Genomic DNA, 21,326 nt, shown 5'->3' with positions numbered 1-21,326 from the left:
GGGGGGGGCTCCTATACAAACGAAATACAAATTTCCTTATAACTCGAGAGCTAATCCAGCAAATGGAACCAAATTTGGCATGTAGGTGTTTTTGGAGGCAAGAATGTTTTCTATGATGAATAAGAACCTCTCCCCACTTTAGGAGGGGGGGCTCCTATACAAATGAAATACAAATTTCCTCATAACTCGAGAACTAATCAAGCAAATAGAACCAAATTTGGCATGTGGGTGTTTTCGGTGACAAGAATTTATTCTATGGTAAATTGAGACCCCTCCCTCTTTATAAGAGGAATTGTAACTCCTCTCTCCTTTAAGAGGGGGGGCTGCCATACAAATTTCCTCATAACTCGAGAACTAATCAAGCAAATGGAACCAACTTTGGCATGTGAAGGTTTTCGAGGGCAAGAAAATTTTCTACGGTGAATTAGGACCCCTCCCCACTCTAAGAGGGGGGGCTCCTGTACAAATGAAATACAAATTTCCTCCTAACTCGAGAACTAATCAAGCAAATAGAACAACATTTGGCATGTGGGTGTTTTTGGAGGCAACCATTTTTCCCATGATGAATTAGGACTTCTTACCTTTTTAGGAGGGGGGGGGCTCCCATTCAAACGAAATACAAATTTGCTCATAACTTTAGAACTAATCAAGTAAATGGAACCAAATTTGGCATGTGAGAGTTTTAGATGGCAGAATTTTTTTTCTGTGGTGTATTACGACCCCTTTCCCTTTTAAGAGGGTGGGCTTCCATACAAATGAAATACAAATTTCCTTATAATTTGAGTACTAATCAAGCAAATGGAACCAAATTTAGCATGTAGGAGATTTTTGAGTCTTGAATTTATTTTATGATAGTTAGAGACCTCTCACCCCTGTGGTAGGGGGATATGGACTCTCATACAAATAAAACAGAAATTTTGGCGAAACTCAAAAACTAATCCAACTCGAGAAATTCGAGACTCTTCCATAAAACATTAATCAATAACAAGACCACAAAAACTATCTATAGTAACACTAGATCATTCAGGACGAGCCGGTCGCGAGTGTTGCCGGTGACCCGCCGTCGGAAGCGCCGCCCACTGGGGGACTTGCAAAACTCGAGAAGTGATAAAGATCATCCGAGATTCATGATTTATGTACAACACAGGTTAATTTGTGGCAATACGAAGTTTGTCGGGTCAGCTAGTATATATATATACATCGCTCGATCCAGGGTAGCTTGGATCAGCCGCGTGAGTTTGCTCGGAAAGCCGTTTTTGTTCATTATCTGTCATAGCTGTTCACGCTCGACTGTATCCTGTATCCCTGAAATGCACGAAAATATGATGCGTGTGCACGTTGTACTCTCGACATTTCTGGAGGATTTGTCGGAGTAAAAATTTGATCCGTAGTAGCATGGGCTTCCATAAAGCCCGCCTGATACTGCCATATGAATTCTCTTGCTATTGGGAATAGACGACGCAACAAAATCTGAGAGAGCACCTTGTAGACGGCGTTGACCAGCGTAATACCGCAGTCTACCCGATCGTTCTTTTTGCTCCCAAATCCTTGAAATTTTCCAGTGAAGTGCCGTTACTAGCGGTTCTTGGTTATGTTTGTAGAGTTCCGCCGGTAGTCAGTCCTTTCCGGCGGCTCTGTTATGCTTCAGCTGACCGATTTCTCGCCGGATATATTCGCAATCGGAAGCCAGTACGCTGTTATCGTTTGTAGCTACTCCTAGGTTAGTTTCCGTTACGTCTCCTGTTATATCGCCGTTGAGATGCCCATCAAAGAGCTGCGTCCAACTATCGACCACCTCGCGCTCGCTTGTGATTAGTTTCCCTCCTTCGTCTCTACACAAGCCAGGTTTACATGTGTAGCCCTTACGAGTTTGACTCACCTTCTTGTAATATTTGCAACGTGCCATTAGCCCGGAATAGTTGTTCTAGCTCTACATGAACTCTGTCCTGCTTCTGGCGCTTTTTCCTCCTCAGGATCGAGGTCAATTCTGTAATATACCTTTCCAATCATAAATATACTTTGATGTATATACACATCAGTCGACCTAATATCCAAACCCCTTCGGGGGAATTACATATGTCGTTTTCGTTTTTGTGGTGTAGCTACACCGTTTTGTGCTACACTTTTTGCTCGATAAACGAACGCTCGTGGTGCAGTAGCAGTGGTGTGTGTAGTAAACGAGAACAGCTGTCAACAGTTTGTTTTGTCTGCGCGGTTAGCTGCTTTTATATTGGTCGTTTCGATCTTACAAGTATTTTACGAAAAAATGTCCGAGTTTGAGATAAATGTTGAAGATTACTCATTAGTAGTTAATAACGATGGTAGCCCCTATCAAGAGCAACCGGAATATTTATTCCTTAAGCATAAGATTAGTGAGTATACGTAATATTTTGAAATATAGATGTATTATGTATATTGTTTCAGCTGAAGAAACAGTAAAAGTGGATTCTGCTTCCGTGGCAGAATATTATGGAGTACCAGTAGCGTCGTCATCTATTCACGATAGAGTCAACGATGCCATAATGTCAATACCGTCTGACGATAACACCTCTGGTAATGACAATATTGAACTGTTTTCCAAATATAATACGACGGAAGACGAAAGCTTGATACCCCCGCGAGCCACAGTAGGTGTTTGGAGTGATGGCGAGACAAAGTTAATGCTCTCCTTGTACAAGGAATATTTCGAACAAGTTGGTCCTATGAAAAAATTAAAAAATAAAAAGGCATTGTGGCAGTTGATAGGGAAAAAGTTGAATTCAAAATTAAATACAAACTTTAGCGAGCAGCAAATCCAAAATAGATTTAAAACTGTTTCGAGGCGACACAAACGAACCGTTGATAATAATCGTACAAGTGGTTCGTCGTATGTACCTCCTACTTTCGATAGTGAATTTCGCGATATCGCATCGATTGATGACTCAATTGAGCCCGAAATACGTATGGACACAACATCTGTTCAGATGAAAAGTAATAGCAATCCAAGAGATCCTACGCATGGAAGGCCATTAGAGTCAGAAGCTGAAGCCGGCCCCTCTTCCGTCAAAGGCAAACAAGACCTGCAAAAAGCAATGCTTGAAGCCTTTCAGGATAGTCAAAGAGCCAAGGATCGTAGACACGAGGAGCGAATGAAGAAACTAGATGCACTCACAGATGCACTCAATAAAATTGCGGAGAAGATGTGAGGGAAACAAATATATATTCCAGGAATAGTGTCGCTCGAAATATAATTTGTTCGCTTTTAATTTGGCGGATTTTCAGATCTTGTTTCATTAAAGAATTGAAGAAGCAGTGTTTCGATATTTCTTTATTGTAATGTGACTTCAGCACGTACGAAGATACGCATCTACTCACAAATACATACGCACACACAAATTTACATGAAACTGTTAGCAAGGGTATCTCGTTTCATTTCTCCAAGCCGGCGAAGGGCATTATTTCTACGATTGTCGCTGTCAGAGGTTGCCGTGTTCAAGGGAGATCGTTCACGATCTTCTAAAAATTTTTGAATTTTGGTCAATATTAGAGCTTTTTTCTTAACAAACGTATACTCACGGTCAAGTAATACTTCATCACCATCCTCATTGCTTTCAACGAACGAATCATCAAGTTCGATGCAAATATTATGCAAGACACAACAAGCCATAATAAATTTACATATTTTCAAAACAGTAAAAAAATCCAATCTAAATAATTGGCGAAAACGCTGTTTTAGCAATCCAAAACAGTTTTCGATTTTTACTCTAGTCTGGGCATGCTTCAGGTTGTAGTTTCGTTGCTTTGCCGATAGATTTCCAAAGTCTCTATACGGAGTTAGCAAATACTCCCGCATTGGATATGCTGCATCACCCAGCAAATGGTACGTTTGACCACAGATATCTGGTAATCTTACACTTATGCTGGATATTGCAAATATTCTGGCCATGTATTTTACTCGGCGATCCAATAAATACATCTGTGAACTTCTTATCCGAATCACATACACCTTGTAACGTTATGGATAGCAGGTCATGCCTATTTGTATATGTTGATCGAATTTTGTGCACTGGTTTCCTAATACATATGTAGCTTCCATCGATACAACCAAGGACATTTGGAAAATTTGAAATCTGTAATTATTAGCTGTTTAATTTTTAGGTTTATTGATTTTTTATTAATCAAATAGTTTTTCAAACTTGCTTGCGACCCTCTGTTTATCATTTTCGGTCAATGGAAAGTGTATGAATTCTTTTGCTATCATATGAAAAAAATCCAGAATATTTTCGAGATGTTTATGAAACGTTGATATCGACATATCGAAGAGGTTGCACACTTCACGGTAAGAATTCTTGTTTGCAGCAAACCTTCAAACGAATCCAAAATTTGAAATGATCACGCATACGTTTATTACGAAGCAAAAGAATATAAAGTGTCTTCTAATGACTTATTCCCTCAGAAAATGATTGGTCGGATTGATCATTGATCAACGAATGATTCCTATTCCTAAATCAATCGAGTAGATGATTTTTATAATTACCATAAGAATGCCAACATTTGCCTTCTTGCATCAATCGTTTTTCGGCCCTGTTTTGCGTTTTCGTTGTAGAACACGGATTGTTTGTAGCGTTCAATTAAATAATTTGACGTATTCCTTTTCAATCTGAAGTTTTTTCTAAACTATAACAGTTAGAAAAGCAAACATGATTAAATGATCAAAAACTTATTCATTGAAACCTGCTTCTTCATCCGAGTAATTGTCCACTACGCCAGTTAAAAATCCTTCCATTCGTGCCGTGACCTTTCGTTTTTTCTTGATATTCTCGAACATAAACAAATATTCATCTTCCGAATCTGACGATGATTCAAGAAGCTTGAAAACTTCCTCCATTTCGAAAAATTTTACATAAAATAAAATCTTCACAAGTAGTCGATCTGTAAACTGTGATCAAAACAAACCATTTTTGACAACATATGATTTTGATATTGGTGTGGGTGTGTTGGTGTTTTGCTATCTGCACCAGCTACACTCTCTTTTTTTCTGGTGTAGCTGGTGCAGAAAAAGTGTAGCAAAGGTGTAGCACAAAAATCGAAAACGAACAGTTTTGGTGCAAAAGTGCTACACCGGTGTAGCTACACCGCAAAAACGAAAACGACAATAGTAAACAAATACATAAAGCATTGCACGCAGATGTCAGTGCGTTTTTTTTCTTCCCAGATTTGACAGTGCTGTGGGGTTTGTTTTGATTACTTATTCGCAAGACCCAGAAGCAAAAAAACTGCAAAAAGGACAAAAATATATGTTGTACAGAACTGTTATCATTTGCCTGCTTCGTAAAAGTCGGGTATTTCCGGTTTCCGCAAACAAGTGGTACGAATTACAAGTAATAAACCCACTAGCAATAAAATTAGGTTACAAAGGGAATCAAAACAAAACACACAAAAACGTCAAACCAAAGTTGAGGTTAGGTACCGTGCAAAGGTTTATAAGCTGTAGCTGTTCAGCAAACCTATAGACAATAGCTAAAAAATAAACTAAGCATTCGTGATTAGAACGTTAACCGAGTACGACGCGTATTTTGTTCGTTTATAAAACTGCCCGAAAGTCCGTTTATTACAAATTCATTCCGCGCTCGTTGATACTTGGCCAAACTCTCTCGTGGGTATGCTAAGATAGTTTTTCTAAGCTCTTTGTTTCCTCTCTATCGCTTGTTGGCATTCCTCGTCCGACTAATCATTTCGTGCGCTCAAGGTTTCCGCACCTAGCACCGCGGTTGCGGCCTCGTTGACGACCGATCGTATCTTACTCCATCCATTTTTGATGGTCGAAACATCTAGCTCCACAGAAGAAAGCAGTGTTTTGTGCGCACATGTATTGCTACGGTAATGGTCTATATCGATATCTGCACCTCGTAGGGAGCGTACGTTGGCGATGTTCGAGAAAAACCGGCCTTCGATGAGAATATGGCCGATTTAGTTCGAGGTTAGTTGGTCAGGTGATCTCCAGGTGGCTTTGTAGATATCTTTATAGGGAAAGAAAGTGATTCTGATCACCAAGCCTTTGGAAGCTGCAAAGTTGATTCATCGCTGATCTTTATCATTTGTGTCGGTGTGCAAGCTGTAGGACCCGATCACCGGTCTATATATTGCTTTCCTGCCGACCTGGGCGTTGATATCCTCGATGACGATCTTGATGTCCCTTGGCGAGCAGCTGTCGTACGTTGCCTTCAGCTGCGCATAGGTCCGCCTTCTCGTCGTCGGGTCTAATTTCGTGTGGACAATGCACGTTTATGATAGCGTAGTTGAAGAAACGGTCTTTTATCCCCAACATGCACATCCTCTCGTTGATCGCTTTCCAATTCATTACGCGATCCTGCATTTTGCCCCACGAATTCTTTAACACAACTCTCGAAATTTAATGAATCCACGCATACATGATTGGCTTATATGAGATTCATCACCAATCTTCGATGCTTGCTCGCAGTAAAGCTTGGTTTTCTTCTCGACTCTCCGCTATAATGTTCCATGTTTTCGTTCATTAATATTCGCAGTGAATCTTTCATGATGAATATTGCGAAGCCATGGTACTAGCCTTGGTACTCGTACCACAGATAACAGACATCCAAGCTAGGCTTGGACCGTGTGTAAAAACTTGCAACGGTTTTTCGCAAGTGGCAATAAGCAGTATGGTGGCACTGCGATCACCTAAAATGTTCATTCGAAGACATGAGCGCAAACGCAATTTGAAGCCTGCTCACACTAACACAAAATCCTATATAGCTGGGGGCCCTAGTGTATATTAAAAGAAATCGACACCCGCTCGCTCATACAGGAAACCCCATAAGGTACCCAAGTAACCACAAGCATTAACGCATAACCCCATATTGGCTGTAGCTCGGCATCGCTAATACCAGACAGCGGTATATCAGCAATTCGCATGGTTAAAACTTTTGTATAAACATTGCTAATGCGCTTAAGCATTATCGTAAATTAGCATTATTAAAAACACTATTTGCGTATATAATGTTACAATATGTTGCTTACAAGCTTTAGGGCAAATCTTTAAAACGTACCGTAAATGTTAATAAAGTGCTTATACCTGACTTCGTTTTTGCTTATTTACGGCCACTACTCATGCTCTGTTTCACCTAACTGCTGCTGTCTTTTTTCAACCAATTGAATTCTAAAATTAACTACGAACGACGATTTAAGTACGACTAATTACAACCCACTCATCTATAACAGCTGTGGTTAAGATATCAAAGGCGCCAGCAAATGAACCATGCGGGATACACGCACCCAGGTTCAAGTCTCATTAAAGGTAATATTTGAAATGCAAAAAAAATCCATTCGTCGTAAATAATGGAGTAACGAATAGCTTGAGAAGCTGCTAGAATCAGCGGACTTAAAAAATAAATATGAAAATATATATTTATTTTTGTCCTTTGACACGCCCGCCGAATTGATGTTTTTATATTTTTTTCGCAAACAAACTAAAAATAACGATATGTCGATAATGCAGACGAAGCGAAGCCGTAATGGTGCTTTAGCAATTGCTATTATAATGCAGCTTTAATTTGACAATAGTGGGGCCCTTTTCCACTTTATTACTGCATTTATTGTACATGTAAGAAAATAATACATTATATGATATACTTTGTAGCGCACTATAAAGCATTACAATTGAATTGATATAAAGCTTCGTGGTTACTTGGGTACACATTCGCGACTACGATGCTACACCCTACACGATCTCTTGTATACATATTCGAGACTACGAAGTTGCTGATATTTGTTTGGTTTTTGTAAGAAAAAAAGAGAAGGAAGTATTTTTGCTATTGTTTTCCCACAAGTTTTGACAATTCGGCATGGGTTTTCGTGTAAGTGCGAACAGGCTTGAAAATTTCATTCACTTTTGTAGTCACGAATTCGCGTTGAAAGCAGTAAAAGAGATTTCGTGGCTGCTCGCACTTACAGGAAACCTCGTAACGAACTGTCAACGTGTGAGTAACGAAAAAATCAAAAATATACTTCCCTCTTTTTTTCTCACGCCTGAACAATATCAGCAAAACCGCGAATCATCGATGTTTAGCTTTTTAGCGAGAAAAAAAACAGAAGGAAATATTTTACTTTTGACATCACGCACGCATTGCCAATCCACAATGAGATTTCGTGTGAGAGCGAAAAGAATTGAACATCCTTTTTTAGTTTCGCGGAAGAGCCTGCTCGCACTTGCACGAAATCTTAAACGGGAAGATAAACAAAAGGAAAAAATATTTCCTTCCTTTTTTGTCATGAACAAACCTCAAAATATCAGCAACACTTTGCAGAGCTGCCAGATATTTTTTAAAAGAATTATTCTTTATCGAATTTTAACGCCGAATCACGGAAACAATGATTTTGTGCATTCTGTTTCATCTATTTGGATTTATATTGATTTCTAATATAAACATATCTTTTAACCATGCCGTATTTATAATATATGTGTACAATATGTGGTAAGCTGAAAAAAGCGGGATATCTGGCAGCTCTGCCCAACACCAGCTGCAGGTATCGCAAGCGGGCGCTTCAATCACTTAAGAGAATGCAAGTGGCAATAAGCAGTTAGATGTCGCTAGAGTCATTTTACACACGGTTTACGAAGCTTTTTGTTCTAGCTTGGATGTCTGTTATCTGTGCTCGTACTATAGCACAAACTACACTTTTAAATAATTCTACCCGTAAATAAGTCGGATATAGCTAAAGCTAGGTTGAAACTACTCAAAATGCCTTTAAAGTGATGTACAAACTCAGATTTTGAGTAGTTTTTCTACCAAAAAATTGGCATAGTAGGAACTTGGAAGTGCGTTATTTGTCACATAGAACAATTCAATTATTAATAGCAAGCAGCCAAAATTGGTTGAATTTTTTACCCAAAATTTGAAGATTATGGGACCCAAGATTTGATTTGGAAAATATAAACGTCTGTTTAGAATTCAAAAAACTGCGGATACCTTCTATTGGGCAGTGTTTGCGAAGATGTTTAATCTTTAATCTTTGCATTAGTTCTTTGAGTTTTTATATTGCATAATTTAGCTCTAAGATGTTGTACATAAGAGTCAGCCGGAAACTGAAACAAATAGTTTTTATGGTCGTATTGGATTTTATTTAACTGAATTCGTGTCGTCAGCGTGCAAAATCTTATTAGGCTCTGTAGACCCCTTGTTTGACCACGCGACAACCCGCTTATCGACACTGCGTTACTATATAGAGTCGACATAAAAAATGCCGCTTCGCGCTGTCAAAGGTGTCAAAGTCGTCAAAGTGCAAGCTAGCGGTGTCGTCGTCAGTCAAGAAGTCGACGAGTCTTTGAACAAAGTAGGAGAGTCATTGTGGTGAAGTCTGGAAGGGAGAAGCGTTTGCTGCTAACATAAAGAAGAAAGTTGAAAACTGCAAGATTTTGTGTAATATTCGCATTAATAGCATTTCGATATTTCGTTTCGGATACCGAGTAATTCTTCGCATCTGAAAAACCATGGCCGAAGGAAAGAAGTAAGTTGTTGAAATTCGTAAAACTAGGTTGAAATTGTTTCGCAATGAACGATGGTGATGGCTGATCATTTGCTTCAATTTTCGCTTGTCATGATGTGTTCAAAGCGGACTCGTCCGAGTTAGAATTTTGATGACCAGGAAGTAGGTTTAGAAAAAACTAGAAAAAGTTTGACTTCAGTGTATACTAGTTTTTATATTTCCGGTCAAATCTTAAAAAACCACGAAAAAAATTCCGGGAGCGGCAGTCATTTTTTAAATGGTTTCAAAATGGTTTTACGCAATAATTCACCATATTAATCAATTTTATGCGTAGTTTTCCACAGTATTGTAGGGTTTAACGGAAAATTTAAATTGAATAGTAGGAAAACTTTTGCTTAACATAACTTTTGATCAAGACAGAATTCACTAGATTAGAAGAACAATATAAAGCGAGGTTATTGACACATTACGCTTTTATTTTCTAAGTACGTATGCAGATATCTATAGTGCATTATGCTAACACCTTTTTCCTTTTAATTCAACAGTGAGGACTTGGCGACCGCTATTCTGAAGCGTAAGGACCGCCCCAACCGCCTGATAGTAGATGAAGCCGTGAATGATGATAACTCGGTTATCTCCCTATCGCAGGTAAGAAATTTTATATTGTATCATCGGTAAGGCAATCTGTGATAAATAAACTCTCCGTACGAAATTTTAATTCTAATTTCATTTATAAATTTACATATTCAAAGATGCTTCAACAAATTCAATGTCGTAACAATTAGGATTGTTGAAAATTGCACCAAAATAATTATACACATAAATGAGTAATGAAAGAAAAAATCTCGTTAGATGCAGACATCCCTTTGTTGCACAATTTGACTAAACTCATTCTGCGTTTAGATTAAGCAACTGTCTGTCAAAATGCTCCATGCTACATGTCCTGTGGTTTGCACTCATTGCTCAATGTTGCTTCTACGAAACCTGAACATACGTGGCATATGGCCAGAATTACCAAGAAACATCGAATATTTTTTAAATTAATTAAAATGGTTTGATATTCAATCAGAATCTAATCGATTCCGATCGAAGTGCATAGGCGAGGATTGTAAAAAAGTATGCTATCTTCGATGCGACAGTAGTTAAACGATCCTAAGTCTTTCACCAATTTATTCTTAATTCTTTTCCCACGTTTTCTTCGAATTCGCTCGGTTTTTAGAGCATAGAGCTTTCAATAACCGTTTCACACAAGCTAATCATTTTCTTTCTCGTTTGTCTTGGACAGGCAAAGATGGATGAACTGCAGTTGTTCCGTGGTGACACGGTCTTGCTGAAGGGGAAGCGTCGCAAAGAGACGGTCTGTATCGTTCTTTCGGACGACAACTGCCCGGATGAAAAGATTCGCATGAACCGGGTGGTGCGCAACAACTTGCGCGTCCGTTTGGGTGATGTGGTCTCTATACAATCCTGTCCGGATGTCAAGTATGGCAAGCGAGTACACATTTTACCGTTGGACGATACCGTCGAAGGACTAACGGGCAATCTCTTCGATGTTTATCTTAAACCGTACTTCCTGGAGGCCTATCGCCCTATCCATCAAGACGACACATTTATTGTTCGTGGTGGTATGCGAGCCGTTGAATTTAAGGTGGTTGGTGCCGATCCCGCACCTTTCTGTATCGTAGCTCCGGATACAGTCATTCATTGCGAGGGTGATCCGATCAAACGAGAAGAAGAGGAGGAAGCACTGAACGCCGTCGGTTACGATGATATCGGAGGATGCCGCAAACAGCTGGCTCAGATTAAGGAGATGGTTGAACTTCCTTTGAGACATCCGTCACTCTTCAAGGCTATCGGTGTCAAACCACCAAGAGGAATTCTGATGTATGGACCGCCCGGTACTGGTAAAACTCTGATTGCACGGGCCGTCGCCAATGAGACTGGAGCATTTTTCTTTTTGATCAATGGTCCCGAGATCATGTCCAAGTTGGCTGGAGAATCGGAATCGAATCTTCGAAAGGCATTTGAGGAAGCCGAGAAAAATTCACCGGCGATTATTTTCATCGACGAATTGGACGCTATTGCCCCGAAACGTGAAAAAACTCATGGTGAGGTTGAGCGCCGAATCGTTTCGCAATTGCTGACCTTGATGGACGGTATGAAGAAGAGCTCGCATGTAATTGTAATGGCCGCTACAAACAGACCGAACTCGATCGATCCGGCTCTTCGTCGGTTCGGACGCTTTGATCGTGAAATTGATATTGGTATTCCGGATGCTACAGGTCGGTTAGAAGTTCTACGAATTCACACCAAAAACATGAAATTGGCTGACGACGTCGATTTGGAGCAAATTGCCGCCGAATCGCATGGTCACGTTGGAGCTGATTTGGCTTCACTATGCTCGGAAGCCGCATTACAACAAATTCGTGAGAAAATGGATCTCATTGATTTGGAAGATGACCAGATTGATGCTGAAGTATTGAACTCTCTGGCAGTTTCCATGGAGAACTTCCGTTACGCTATGACCAAATCAAGCCCATCCGCTTTGCGCGAAACGGTGGTCGAAGTGCCGAATACGACTTGGTCAGATATCGGAGGTCTGGAGAATGTTAAACGGGAATTGCAAGAATTGGTGCAGTATCCGGTGGAGCATCCGGATAAGTTCTTGAAGTTCGGTATGCAACCATCGCGTGGTGTACTCTTCTACGGACCACCTGGTTGCGGTAAGACCTTGCTGGCAAAGGCAATTGCTAATGAGTGCCAAGCAAATTTCATCTCAGTTAAGGGACCGGAGCTTTTGACGATGTGGTTCGGCGAGTCCGAAGCCAATGTTCGTGACATTTTTGATAAGGCTCGCTCGGCTTCACCTTGCGTTTTGTTCTTTGACGAGTTGGACAGTATCGCCAAGTCCCGTGGAGGCAATGTGGGAGATGCCGGCGGTGCTGCCGATCGCGTAATTAACCAAATTCTAACAGAAATGGATGGTATGGGGGCGAAAAAGAATGTATTCATCATCGGTGCCACCAACCGACCGGACATCATCGATCCGGCCATTCTGCGCCCTGGCCGTCTCGATCAGTTGATCTACATTCCGCTGCCGGATGACAAGTCCCGCGAGGCCATTTTGAAAGCTAATTTGCGTAAAAGCCCGGTGGCGGCTGACGTCGATTTGACTTATGTAGCGAAAGTAACTCAGGGATTCTCAGGTGCCGATTTGACTGAAATATGTCAACGTGCTTGTAAACTAGCAATTCGGCAAGCGATTGAAGCAGAGATCCGCCGGGAGCGAGAGCGAACAGAAAATCAGAGCTCAGCAATGGATGTAAGTATCGATTTGATTCAATTGCGAACATACGGCTTAAATTTTCAATTTTGCAGATGGATGAGGACGATCCAGTTCCTGAAATCACCCGTGCACATTTCGAAGAAGCAATGAAATTTGCCCGCCGATCTGTGTCCGACAACGACATCAGGAAGTACGAAATGTTTGCCCAAACACTGCAGCAATCGCGTGGTTTTGGAAACAATTTTAGGTTGGTCGAAATGTACGGCAGCTGAAAATAAATGTTACTAAATTTTTTCTCTTATTCAAAAGATTCCCCGGAGGCCAGGGCGGATCGAGCTCACAGGGACAAGGATCGAACCAACCGACGAGCAATCCAGGTGACAATGGGGACGATGATCTCTACAGTTAGATTGCTTTCAGTAACTTTTTGCTGCAAAAGTAATATTATTCAATTCGTAATATCAAATGAGCGAGAATGTCCATCCGTTAAGATTCCAATCTTCATTCTAGAACAACCAAACGGATATCAGTCTATTTTAAGTTCATTTACCTTCTAAATCTCTAACCGCCACTTTGAAAAAATGTTCTTTGTCAATATATCAGTTTAAAATAATTACTTTCCGCAAGAAACTAGCAAATCAGATTTTGGTTGAAGAAGTTAATTTACCCGACATGGCAAAATCGACAGCTTTTGTCGAAAATTTATCATCGTCCTTTTACAGCGATTTTTTTTTCTAATTAGAATTCTCCGTGGTCTTGCTCTGTTGAAATAAATTGGTTGATATCTGTAATGAAGGTAACGTATGATACTGCATTTGCGTGTAATGAGATACCGAGGAAGCTTGTACTAGAGTGATTATTGCTGAATTGGTTCCACGGTATGACGTTTACTAAACAAAACTTATAATTATTTGACTTTTTACTCTTGATAACATGTAGGAATTATGAACCTTAGAATGGTAAAAATGACTTTGGTAATGTGATTAAAAAGCGAGTAAACTATAACAATGGGCTTAAAGAAATAGATTACTGAGAACGTCTTATGATAAGTATAAGTACGTGTGGACGAGGCAAGAACGCGATACACATTGTTCTATTTTTCAACGAACGATGTTCAAATTTTGTTAAATATTACATTTAAAACATAATAGGGTATGTCAGTTTGTTCGACTTACTACTTTTTTTTGTGTCTTGTGACAGTTAGTAAACGGCTGGATAATGCGTACCGTCGGGGTCTTACGCCCGTGTAGGCAGAAAATAAACCCCATAAGAAAGAACCACAGCCTCTCATCCATCTTATCTCCCAGCCTCATTATCCATATCATTACTTGTATCCCTACCTCCTCTTGGTCGGGATACAAACAATACAAGCGATACACGATACTTCGTGATGAAGGCAACTTCCGGTAGGTATTTCGTTCTATATGTTCGTATCTTCTTGTTCACTGTAAACCCCGAACGAAAGAACAGCGGCTTGAACATTCTCTTCTCGCTGATCGCCAGCCACAGAAGGGCCATCTTCGGGAACTTATGGCGGAAAAAATACTTGATGTCATTACTTGCCTTCTTGGTTGGGGATGTAAAGTACTCGGTCCTCTGCCAGTCATTGCCATCCAGCGTTAAGTAGTTTTCGTCATCCATTATGACTACCACATCGTGTTTCGCCGAAAAGATTTTTTTCACCAGCAACTTCAGCCGTCCTCTAGCTCTAGGCGATTGACTGCTACTCAGACACAGTCAGCCTCTACTGGCGCACCCGCATCAGATGACAATTTTGGCCAAGTACTTCTTCACCGTTTAGCCGGTTGCTCAGACCTCCCAGCCTAAACTGCGGAACGATGAGACCACCTTGCTCTCATTCTTCAATTTTCAACTTCTGCTGCACGTTACGGTCGCGCAGTACTGTCGGGCGTCCGGAACCAGGCTTCCGTTCAACGCTTCCGGCTTTCTCGCGGGGGAGGATGTTTCAGGCCAGATTAGTTCTATTCAGCAAGTACGAAGTGCTTCACCATGTCCAACTTCTTCGCTACGGGGTGGAGCTGGCAGTACGAACAAAGGATCAAGCGCAGTTGTTTGACTGTTTTTGCCATGGCTATCAACTGATCAACTGATAACGTGGCATTAAAAACTGCTAAAAATCCGTCCAGTTTTTGCTAATACATTACTCAATATAAGCCCTTTTTAGCACCCCCAAGAGCTAGCGTCCTTGGCGTTTGGCCAACCCCACGCTACGTCGCTGTCTACGGTACATTGGTATTGGAATGGAAACACTATTTACCAAAGCTGCGGTAATACACACGAACTGCGTATAGTATAGTAGGAAGATCGGGATCGCGAGGCGATGGAAGAAATGTACCGTGCTAACGATAAACGGAGGTTCTACGAGAAGTTAAACCGCTCGCGCAAAGGCCATGTGCCGCAGGCCGATATGTGTCGAGACTCAGACGGTAATCTTCTCACGAACGAACGTGAGGTGATCGAGAGGTGGAAGCAGTATTATGACGAGCACCTTAACAGCGATGTAGCTGAACATGGAGGTGACGATATGGCAATAGATCTTGGAGCACGTGCAGAAGACGACAGAATACCAGCCCCTGACCTCCAGGAGATAGCAGAAGAGATCGGTCGGCTGAAGAACAATAAAGCGGCTGGGGCTGATCAGCTACCCGGCGAGCTGCTGAAATACGGTGGTGACGCACTGGCTAGAGCGCTGCACTGGGTCATTGTCAAGATTTGGGAGGATAAGCTACTACCGGAGGAGTGGACGGAAGGCATCGTGTGTCCGATCTACAAAAAGGGCGACAAGTTAGATTGTTGCAACTACCGCGCAATCACACTGTTGAACGCCGCCTACAAGGTACTCTCCCAACTTTTATGTCGTCGACTATCACCATTTGCAAAGGAGTTCGTAGGGCAATATCAAGCGGGATTCATGGGTGCCCGTGCCACCACGGACCAGATTTTCGCGCTTCGGCAAGTGTTGCAGAAATGTCGCGAATACAACGTGCCCACGCATCATTTATTCATCGACTTCAAATCGGCGTACGACACGATCGATCGAGATCAGCTATGGCAGATTATGCACTACTACGGATTTCCGGATAAAATAACGCGATTGGTCAAGGCGACGATGGATCGAGTAATGTGTGTTGTTCGAGTATCAGGGGCAGTCTCGAGTCCCTTTGGATCTCGAAGAGGGTTACGACAAGGTGATGGGCTTTCATGTTTGCTGTTTAACATCGCTTTGGAGGGTGTGATAAGAAGAGCGGGTATAGACACGAGTGGCACGATATTCACGAAGTCCGTCCAGCTTCTTGGTTTCGCTGACGACGTTGACATCATTACACGTACCTTTGAGAGGATGGCGGAAACGTACATCGGACTGAAAGCTGAAGCCAAACGGATAGGACTTGTCATTAATGTATCGAAAACAAAATACATGAAAGGAAGAGGTTCTAAAGAAGTGAATGCTGACCTCCCTCCCCGGATTCATTTAGACGGTGATGAAATCGAGGTGGTAGAAGAGTTCGTGTATCTGGGCTCACTGGTTCCCGCTGACAACGACACCAGCAGAGAAATACAAAGACGCATTATGGCAGGAAATCGTGCCTACTTTGGACTCCGTAGGACGCTGCGATCGAACAAAATTCGCCACCGCACGAAGTTAACAATCTACAAGACGCTGATTAGACCGGTAGTCCTTTACGGTCATGAGACATGGACTATGCTCGTGGAGGACCAACGCGCCCTTAGTGTTTTCGAACGGAAGGTGTTGCGCACCATCTACGGCGGAGTGCAGATGGAAGACGGAACGTGGAGGAGGCGAATGAACCATGAATTGCATCAGCTGCTTAGGGAACCACCCATCGCTGCCACCGCAAAAATCGGTCGCCTGCGATGGGCTGGACATGTCGTGAGGATGTCGGACGACTGCCCGGTTAAAAAAGTTCTCAATAACGATCCGACTGGAACGAGACGGCGGGGCGCGCAGCGAGCAAGATGGATCGATCAAGTGGAAGGCGACCTGCGGACCCTACGTAGACTACGTGGCTGGCGAATTGCGGCCATGGACCGAGTAGAATGGAGACGACTTCTTCGTACAGCAGAGGAAACCACGGCCTGGAGCTGATTAAGTAAGTAAGTAAGTGCGTATAGTTTTTATCGTGATGGGCGACATGATAGAAGCGCGTGATTGGTAGTTGGTCAATCGAGGATTAGAGGCTGTTTCTTCAACGTTAACATTATCAGCATGCATAGCCCACAGCTAGGAAACGACGATGTTTAGCACGCTTTGACGTCAAAATCGTCATCGCGGAGACCTCAACGCTCAGGTTGGCCAGGAGGAGGAATTCAGACCAGTTATTGGAAAGTTACCTGCGAATCACCACAACAGATTGACTTGCAAATCGATCACGTTTTGATTAAGGAAAGGCACTTCTCAGACAACATCGACGTTACACCGAAACTCGTACCATTTTGCAGAAAACGGTTGCTTTTCGTAAGTACCATGAAAAAGCTGTTCAAATTTACCATGATTCTTGCAACATGTTCTCAGATAATTTTACCACCTTGCATGGTAATGTGTAGTAATTTTGACTACGATTCTGTTATTTTTGTTATGCATCGGGCTAACGCCGAAAGTAACGTATGTATAGTAATGACTAGAACAATGCTTAAGCTAAACAGAAATCTTTTCTGTCAAAATTCACTGGTGAGTCCTCTTAATTTTACCCGCTAATATGGTAACAGTTACCATGATCTTTGTTTCAATGTAGAATCTATCGTGGCGCAAATATCGATTCTGACCACTGCATTTTGATGGTTAAGGTGCGCCCTCGACGAGAAGAATGCAGCGCGAACAACCATGCTCTAGTAAGGGATCCATCAAAACGTGGAACGATATAGACAGCAACGAAGATAGCAAACCCTAGTTTTCCGGGATGAGAAGCCTGGAAGAAATGGACTGCGAGGACATGGAACAGCTGTATCGCTCTCAGGAAACGCATAACCTCTGCAAGAAACTGAACGTATCCCGCAAAGGCTGCAATGAGCACTTGAATACCAACACAGCAGTACGGTATTTGGTGGCGATGTGCCGACCCCTACAATAGGTGAAGTGATCGATGCCGTCAAACAGCTCAAGGACAACATGACAGCTGGCAAAGATGACATCGCAGTGGAGCTTATCAAGGTGGGAATCAGAACAGCTACCGGAGGAGTGGGTAATATGTCCAATATACAAGAATGGCGACATGTTCGAATGTTCGCCCAACCGAACTATCTTTATTCTCAATACCGCCTATAAAATGCTTTCTCAGATCATCTGAATTTATGATTAATCTATATTATATATATTTGGTAGCTGGTCTGTCTGATGTTAAATTGTGATACATCTTCGTTGTTTTCTGTGATTAAAAATATTTAAAAGTTACTTTCCAGAAGTTCTTTATTAATACCGTCTGCGAACGTTAGGATTACAAAGTTTGGTGCGGTCAACTTTACAGTAGCGGGGTATAGGTTGGGCAGGTGGAAGCCTTTCAATATCTTGGTGGTAGTACCAAGAGTACAAGTTGCCGAAAACTATGCGCGCGTACTGGATGAAGCTCTGCCTTCTTCTGTGGAGCTAGATGCTTCGACCCTCGAAAACGGATGGAATATGATACGCTCGGCCGTTAACGAGACCGCAACCGCGGTGCTAGGTGAAAAAATGTCAACGGGGACTATCAATAAGCGATAGAGAGGAAAAAAGAGCTTGGAAAAACTATCTAAGCATATCCACGAAAAAGAATTTGGCCAAGTATCGACGAGCGCGGAATGCGTTGACAACGAGTCTGAGGAGCAAAAGGCACCAGCAGGAGGACAGAGATCGTGGGGAGCTGGAACAACTATTCTAGGCTAACGACACGCGTAAGTTTTACAAGAAGGTTAACCAAACACGTAAGGGCTACACACCTAAACCTGACTTGTGTAGGGTCGAGGGAGGGGATCTAATCACAAACGAGCGCGAGGTGGTCGACAGGTGGAAGCAGTTCTTCGATGAGCACTTCAAAGGCTATATAACAGAAGGAGACGCAAAGGACCTAATAGTCCCTACAAATAGCGTACTGGTTCGGTAGAAATCGGTTAGCTGAAGAACAATAGAACCTCCGGAAAGGACCAACTTCCGGCAGAACTCTACAAAAATGGCCAAGAAACACTAGCAAGGGCACTTCACTGGATAATTTCAACGTTTTGGGAGGAAGAGAAACTACCGGAAGAGTGGATGTAAGGTGTAGTCCGTCCCATCTAAAAAAACGTGCAATCGGCTAGATGCTGTTATTAAGGTTAAGGTGCTCTGCCAGATTTTGTTGCGTCGTCTATCCCCAATAGCAAGAGAATTCTCAGGACGTGGGCGACCCAACGAGCGGGCATCGAAACGAGAGGTAGGATATTCAGCAAGAGTAGCAACCTCCTACCCTTCGCAGACGACCTCGATATCATTACTAGAAACCTTGGGATGGCGGAGGCAATCTAGGCCATACTAAAAACGGAGACTGTGCAGTGAAATCCGTTCTCTTCAAGAACCCCACAGGTGCCAGGAACAGAAGGGCCCAACGTGCCAGATGGCTCGACCAGGTTGAAGTCAATTTGCGTGAACCAAGTACAGGGAAGAGAAATTCTTGATAGGGCAAGAGCTACTCCGGCTCTCGGCTGGTAAAGTAAGTAAGTATCAAGCTTGTTATAGCCACACAGATCAGGAAAGTCAGGGGTAGTTTCACAGGTCCGTGAAACATCTGGCACTCAAACCAGATCAAAACCCGAATTTTAAACTCAAACGTTAAATCCGTATTGCTGTACGCTTACGAAACGAGGTGCGTCTTAGCGGAAACAACGCAAAAGTTGCAAGTATTTATTAATCGCTGCCTGCGCTGTCATTTGTGCCTGGCAACCTGACAACTGGATAATCAACGGACAATGACAGAAATTCGGGAACGTAGATGAAAGTTTATCGGACACACCTTGAGGAAAGGAAAGCCGGGTTGTTGACTACAACATGTCTTGGCGACTTCTTTCAAACTTTTCTCCAGTATTTTTCCGCATACGGCCAGATTCTTAATCCTCTGACGAGTGAGACCGTCTTAAGACGGCTTTCTCTTTTAGGGCCTCAGAACCAAAAGATATATTTTTATTCATCGTGGCTATGAAAAATGTTTCCAGTCACGTTTGCTTGATATATTTGCACCAACACAGCAGCATTTTGACTTCTGACCATGTGTCAATAATGTCATTAATCAAATACAAAGGGTCAAGAACTGACCACTTCATGGTCAATATTACAGACGGTAGATAATCTACAGACGCGCAAAGAGCGTGGCATAAAACACCAATCGAACCGTCAAATCGAGACACCAAATGAGCAAAGTAAACAAACTTGTGTTTCGTATAGGCAGGGAAGACTAAGTTTTATAATCTACCTGAAATATTAAAACTTTAACTATTGATTTACTAACAACATATGGATTAGTTACACTCGATATATCATATAATGCTTTGAAAAATTCAATTGGCTTGTTCAATTTGCAAAATATACGTCGTAATTCGCGAAGTTCCATGGAACATACCTCGCGATTCACGCAACTTACTGCTGATTATAGGAAGATTGATCCAATTCTGACTGATTGCCAAAACTGTTTAAATAAAATAAACAAAAAAAAGTGTTGCCGAATTGGTAATTTTTCTCTTTGCGCGTCTGTAGATTATCTACCGTCTGTAGTCAATATGATCCAAAATCCAATAGAAATAGATCACAACGTGCAACCACTTTGTAACCTTAGTAGTGTCATAGTGTTCTATGTCATTCGTACTAAAAAATAAAAATACTGCAAACGAAATATTTATTTTGTTGAAATAAGAAAGCACTACCAGGCACACCGTGTACAGCAGCAGCCGCGCGCTTTTAATGTTTGCTAGTGGGTTTTATTTTAGTCTCATCACAGTCACAGCATAGCTCATAGCACATTACTCACACAAAGGAATATATGCACTGCATCCCATTGTCCGGCCTGTTTTTCATAGTATTGCAAGCGCGCTTGGAAAGGGTCGTTTGCCTTAGAATTGCTCTCCGGCAGAAGATCAGGGAATCCTACCTGGCATAAGAACGGTTTCAGTGAGCTTTAGGATGGTTCATTATTTTAATATAATATTGCTCTTTTCGAATTCGTTTCACGAAATAGAAATTCATATACCGATTTGCCTTTATGATACGTTTAATAACTTATTTTAAGCCACAATCTTGAACTCGCTTCCGAAAGATGTTAGAATACGCCTTCAGATATTTTTCGAAATATTTACAGATTGATTAAAAAGTATCGAAAACAAATCTCCAGAATTTTTGCGTCCATAAATTGTACGTGAATTTTTTCACGTCTACCTTTTTACGTTCAAAACTTGAATTAACGTTCTCTTTTTGCGTCCAAAATTTGAAATAATGTACTCTTTTTTTACGTCCACGCAAACAAATATAAAAATAATGAAGATGTTCTGTTGTATCAGAGCATGTATGACTATTATTGTG

The 21,326-nt window shown here is 41.7% G+C and overlaps 1 protein-coding gene and 1 pseudogene across 1 annotated transcript; one reads left to right on the top strand and one right to left on the bottom strand.

Moving 5' to 3' along the window:
* Positions 1 to 3,376: 3,376 nt before the first annotated feature.
* LOC128736273 (putative nuclease HARBI1) lies at positions 3,377 to 4,867 on the bottom strand (annotated as a pseudogene).
* Positions 4,868 to 9,315: 4,448 nt separating this feature from the next.
* On the top strand, positions 9,316 to 13,770 carry LOC128738576 (transitional endoplasmic reticulum ATPase TER94). Its single transcript, XM_053833822.1, has 5 exons — positions 9,316 to 9,507; positions 10,032 to 10,134; positions 10,772 to 12,808; positions 12,865 to 13,019; positions 13,082 to 13,770. Exons 1-5 carry the CDS (start codon positions 9,491 to 9,493, stop codon positions 13,179 to 13,181), a joined length of 2,412 nt encoding a protein of 803 aa, XP_053689797.1. The 5' UTR covers positions 9,316 to 9,490; the 3' UTR covers positions 13,182 to 13,770.
* The last annotated feature ends 7,556 nt before the right edge of the window (positions 13,771 to 21,326 follow it).

The sequence above is a fragment of the Sabethes cyaneus genome, chromosome 2, assembly GCF_943734655.1.
Source record: "Sabethes cyaneus chromosome 2, idSabCyanKW18_F2, whole genome shotgun sequence".
In the NCBI taxonomy this organism is placed as follows: domain Eukaryota; kingdom Metazoa; phylum Arthropoda; class Insecta; order Diptera; family Culicidae; genus Sabethes; species Sabethes cyaneus.
This window is presented reverse-complemented; position numbering and strand designations above follow the sequence as displayed.

Coding starts and splice junctions, on each gene's coding strand:
- LOC128738576 (XM_053833822.1), top strand. Junction 12,809..12,864: donor ATCAGAGCTCAGCAATGGAT/GTAAGTATCGAT, acceptor TCAATTTTGCAG/ATGGATGAGGACGATCCAGT. Junction 13,020..13,081: donor GGTTTTGGAAACAATTTTAG/GTTGGTCGAAAT, acceptor CTTATTCAAAAG/ATTCCCCGGAGGCCAGGGCG.